A 5792-nucleotide genomic window follows, 5' to 3' on the forward strand; every position below is an offset into this window, starting at 1 on the left:
ATTCAGAAAAGTTTTTTCTTGATCTGAGAAGTCTGGTGTATCATTCCTATTCATATTTCTCTCATTCCTTACCCATCTGTCTAATTGGTAATTGGTTGTCTACTAAAGGGTTAAAGGGTAATAATTCATATTTTCGAGAGATTAATATATTTTTATAAAATAATATGTCAGAAAATAGTTTTAGTTTGATTTTCTTAAATATAATTTCTCCATTTCAGAATAAAAAAGAAATACAAATTGAAGATTTTTCTTTGAATCCTAAAGTTACAAAAGAAAACTGTGTTTGGTTTATATGATTTATAATTAAGTGTAGGTTATTACTGAAAATATTTTTATTCAAAAAAGATTTTTACTAAAAACTATCTTCTCGTCCACAATCCAACACTAACTACCACTACTCCGTGCATTTATGACAAAGGTGTAGTCGTATGACCAGATGGTCGTATATAACACTGAGGCGAAAAGACAATTCCAACCTTGCTGACCTATCTGGTTGGCAGTTGGCTCCCCCCTAAATGTTAAGCCTTAACAAGCCACCAGCCACCAAGCATGATGTCCTGAGTGTCAGACTACCAACAGACATGACGGGGCGCTCAAGAGGGAAGCCGAGGGGTATGAAGATGGCTGCTTTACAGAAAATGTCAAAGGAAAGGCAGATAAATGAAATTGTTCTCAGAAATGGCAATACAATGGAAAGGAGTGTATTTGACAGACAGTTAACAAAAATGAGTGTACCTGTTAGCAGAAACTTAACAAGATTCACCAATGGTGGTCATGAAACAGAATTACTGGGAGAGGGTGATTGTGAGTGGTTTCCCACTTTAGAAGGTGTTGAATATATAGTTTTGGATGATAATGCACTCAACCTTAGCAGTGCTTCCCCTGATGCAAAGAAAGACATTGACGAAAAACCTGATATATGTGGTACTGAGAGCGGAACAACCATAAATAAGGTTAAATTCAAGTTATTTTGCAAGCCAGAATTAAATACTCATTGGAGTAATTTGCAAGGACACAGGACTGAGATGGGTGGTACAAGTGTAGATGGAAGCTCAGAACAGATTACAGAGAATTCTCTGGCAGTGGTATGTACAAACCACCCCCCACCCATTAAGGATATTTTTGGAGATATCAACATCAAAGAGGAACCTCTGGAAGATGTCAACAAGGACATGTCATTTGATAACTTTAGTAAAGACCTTTGTATTAGCAATATTTCAGATGAGGATAAAAACTTCTCTAATGGTAATTGTAATGATGGTTCTGGTAAAGAACTGTTTGCCAAGCTGATAAAAGAAGAAAATATTGCAGAAGATGAGATGAACCGTGATCTCAGCTCAGAACAGATTACAGAGAATTCTCTGGCAGTGGTATGTACAAACCACCCCCCACCCATTAAGGATATTTTTGGAGATATCAACATCAAAGAGGAACCTCTGGAAGATGTCAACAAGGACATGTCATTTGATAACTTTAGTAAAGACCTTTGTATTAGCAAAATTTCAGATAAGGATAAAAACTTCTCTAATGGTATGCCAATAAAAAAAAAAAAGATACTGGCAGTGATAATTGTAATGATGGTTCTGGTAAAGAACCGTTTGCCAAGCTGATAAAAGAAGAAAATATTGCAGAAGATGAGATGAACTGTGATAGCTCAGAACAGATTACAGAGAATTCAGGGTCCTCTAGTCTGGGAAGTTTTACTTGTAAGTATTGTAATGTGCATTGCCCCAGTGATCAAGCTCTTGCCGAACATTTTGAAAACCACCAAAAGGAAGGTCTCATCATCTGTTACTTTTGTCAGAAAAGCTTTGGTGACAAAAGTAACATGAAGAGACACATGAGAGTGCATACCGGTGAAAAACCATACCAGTGTAAAGTGTGTGGGAAGAGGTTCAGCTTATCCGGAAATTTAAAGAAGCATCGGGACATTCACGAAGACCGAAGGACAGAACCTTGCAATGTGTGTGGCAAAACCTTCCGTAGAAAAGAGCATCTAAAGTACCACATGAGGACTCACACTGGTGAAAAACCATATACCTGTGGAGAATGTGGCACATCATTCACTGCCAGATACTCCTTGCAGATTCACATGAACATCCATTTGGGTAAAAAGCCATACAAGTGCTCCTACTGCAGTAAGGCATTCTCAGATAAGTCAACAATGAGAAAGCATGTTAGGGTACATACAGGTGAAAAGCCATTCCGATGTCAGGAGTGTCAGAGGTGCTTTGCTGAGTCTGGGACCCTGGCAACTCACATGGCCACACATCGCAGTGACAGGCCCTATAAATGTGATAAGTGTGACCTATGCTTCAAGACCATGGGTGGGCTCAGGAGCCATGAGAAGGTACACACAGGGGAAAAGCAGTTTGCTTGTAAATACTGTGGCATGAAGTTCCTGCAGAAATACAACATGATAACACATGAACGCATTCACACAGGAGAAAAACCACACGCATGTTCTCATTGTGATCGCACTTTTCGAAGCCGGTCACGTCTTGCACAGCACGTTGTGGTGCATGACGGAAATGATAAGCGGCGCTTTGGTTGTGATCATTGTAACAGTAGATTTTACAGGAAGACTCACTTGCGACGCCATATTGATATGCACCTGGGAATAAAGAACTTTGAATGTAATATGTGCTCTAAGAAATTTTGTACCAGGAGAACTTTGAAAAGCCACCTGAAAACATTCCACAGCCATGGAGCTAGGCGGTTCCCCTGCAACTGGTGTGGGCGTGTGTTCAAGCGTAAGGTGTATGTGAGCACCCACGTATGCAACAGAGCAACCACCAAGGTTATTATCAATAAAGTTGGTTTTTTAATATTTTTTATTTTACATCTTACTATAGACAATTAATATTTCGCATCCTTTAGCTGGCAAGTGGCTATATTAGGTTATTATCAATAAAGTTGGTTTGTAGATCACTACTACATAGTAGACTTTTTTGGGGATTATCAATCCTTTAGCGGGCGACTTTTTGGATCATAAATGCTTTTTAAACCTACTGAGGAAAAAAATGAGACAGACCTTTCCTTCAGTCAGGCTAGGCTAGGCCATTAGGTCAAACGATACTATAAGAATATTAAATGTTCCCTGGGCAAAATACTGTTGGACTCGGAGAATGTCACCCCTCTCTCCGAAAAGAGATGTCTGGCTATGGCCGTCAAAACAAAAAAACAATCCAACACTAACTACCACTACTCCGTGCATTTATGACTATATGGTTGTATATAACACTGAGGCGAAAAGGCCCTTGAAGTAAATTATTATAATAGATATTTATATTTTTAAAATAAATAATGAAATGGCTTTCCCTTTTGAATCAGATTAGGCTATATTAATTTTAGTTATTGTTATATTAATATTGATTATAATATTAACTACAATTAATTATAAACGTAAAGATTCTATAAAAGAAAAATCACCATCTACTAGTAATCCTTTACTGGGCAACCAACCGCCAACCAGATAGGGTTGAAATTTCTTTTCGTTTTCAGATTTATAAGGGTGTTTCAGCAAACACTCACCCAAGAGGGGGTGTGACTATGGATCCAAATAATTTTTAATATTCTAAAGGTTTTCTTTGTAACATAATTATCTAAAGAGATAATTTTTTAGGTTGATTGTTGGGCCACATCTTTTGGAGAGGAGCCAAATGGAATCTCGAAGGAAGATATAAAAGAAGAAAAGATCTCCAAAGAAGAAGAGAATGTTACTTTTGTGAATGAGATCTCCAAGGAAGATATAAAAGAAGAAGAGAATGCTGCTTTGGTAGATATAAAAGAAGAACCTCTGGAATAGTTTAGCTATATAAGGTTATTATCAATAAAGTTGGTTTTTGAATATTTTTTATTTTACATCTTATTATAGACAATTAATATTTCGCATCCTTTAGCTGGCAAGTGGCTATATTAGGTTATTATCAATAAAGTTGGTTTTACAGCACCAGCAGTTAAAGTAACAAGAACAACAACTACTACTACTTTTTGTCCAATCGGTGGAGCCTTTCCTGTAATGCGGCAGCCAATATTGCTCAAAAACTCTTTCTAGCGGCGGCACCGTCCACCACCACTCTAGTCCGAGGAGTTAAGGTTTAAATGAAAGAGGTGTTTTGGTTGAAATATTATTGTAAAACAAAAAACAATCCAACACTAACTATCACTACTCCGTGCATTTATGACAAAGGTGTAGTCGCATGACCATAACACTGAGGCGAAAAGGCAGTTGCTGTTATAAAAAATATGTAGATAAAATGAAAAGAGTTATAAATTGTTTTTTAATCCTTATAAAACCTATGTGACTTTGCTCTGCTCTTCTATAATATGGAAATATTAAAAGAATGTTTCTCGTCTCATTCATGTAATTGTGTGGTTTCAAAATTAGGCAATATTAAATCAAAAAATTACGAGATAGAGTATCTAAATTTAGTTAATAGATGTTGTCCTTTTCCTAAGGAAAAAATTCCTTGCTCTATAGAAACTCTATTTAAAAATCGCCATAGAGAATTAAAAAGTTTCACTAATATAAATTTAGCTAACCTCTATTTAAATCGCGATAATGTTCTTTCATCTTTATGTATGAATTTAATTGCTAAATCCCTCTATTCAGTATACAGATATGACACTCATATTAGTTTTAAAACTATGGAAATAATAGTAAATATACTTTACATAATTGGATATTATAATTTTACAGATATTCTTAATGAATCTGAAGAAAACATTTCATTCAAAAATTATATATCTGTTGACAAATATATAGAAATTAATAAAAAATATCCTTCGCCTTCACCAATAAATTTCCAAAGGGACTGGGTTCTATTACACAATGACAAAACTCTTGATTCTTGGTATAGGAGAATCCCTATACCTAAAATTGGCCAGTTTGTCTACGGTGCTGAAGATGGGGGATTAATTTCAGGTCCTCCTATCGAATATGAAGGCAAATTATGTATTCATTTGGCGTGTCTAGTTGGTAGAGCAACGACGTAGACCCCTCCTTCTTCTTCCCTTCATCTTTCTTAAACCCTCTGAAAAATCTTAGGAATGATATATCATACTTCCGACTTTTTTTTTAATGACTGGCCATCTACTAATTTTTTTTTTTAGTTTTGTAAATTCAGCAAAATTTATTAGAGTGACACAACATATTTTTTTTTACATTTCAGAGACTCTGAAAAATCTTAGGAATGATATATCATACTTCCGACTTTTTTTAATGACTGGCCATCTACTAATTTTTTTTTTAGTTTTGTAAATTCAGCAAAATTTATTAGAGTGACACAACATATTTTTTTTTACATTTCAGAGACTCTGAAAAATCTTAGGAATGATATATCATACTTCCGACTTTTTTTTTAATGACTGGCCATCTACTAATTTTTTTTTTAGTTTTGTAAATTCAGCAAAATTTATTAGAGTGACACAACATATTTTTTTTTACATTTCAGAGACTCTGAAAAATCTTAGGAATGATATATCATACTTCCGACTTTTTTTAATGACTGGCCATCTACTAATTTTTTTTTAGTTTTGTAAATTCAGAAAAATTTATTAGAGTGACACAACATATTTTTTTTTACATTTCAGAGACTCTGAAAAATCTTAGGAATGATATATCATACTTCTGACTTTTTTTTAATGACTGGCCATCTACTAATTTTTTTTTTTTTAGTTTTGTAAATTCAGAAAAATTTATTAGAGTGACACAACATATTTTTTTTTACATTTCAGAGACTCTGAAAAATCTTAGGAATGATATATCATACTTCCGACTTTTTTTTAAT

The 5792-nt window shown here is 34.8% G+C and overlaps 1 protein-coding gene across 1 annotated transcript; it reads left to right on the forward strand.

Annotated features, from left to right (window-relative positions):
* The first annotated feature begins 725 nt into the window (after positions 1-725).
* Positions 726-3808, forward strand: LOC145390279 (uncharacterized). Its single transcript, XM_080265259.1, has 3 exons — positions 726-1530; positions 1593-2815; positions 3626-3808. The coding sequence occupies exons 1-3, from the start codon at positions 726-728 to the stop codon at positions 3806-3808; spliced, it is 2211 nt and encodes a 736-aa protein (XP_080121385.1).
* The last annotated feature ends 1984 nt before the right edge of the window (positions 3809-5792 follow it).

This window comes from Coenobita brevimanus, unplaced genomic scaffold (assembly GCF_032717465.1).
Source record: "Coenobita brevimanus isolate Jiangsu-jjx unplaced genomic scaffold, ASM3271746v2 jjx.HiC_scaffold_470, whole genome shotgun sequence".
NCBI lineage: Eukaryota > Metazoa > Arthropoda > Malacostraca > Decapoda > Coenobitidae > Coenobita > Coenobita brevimanus.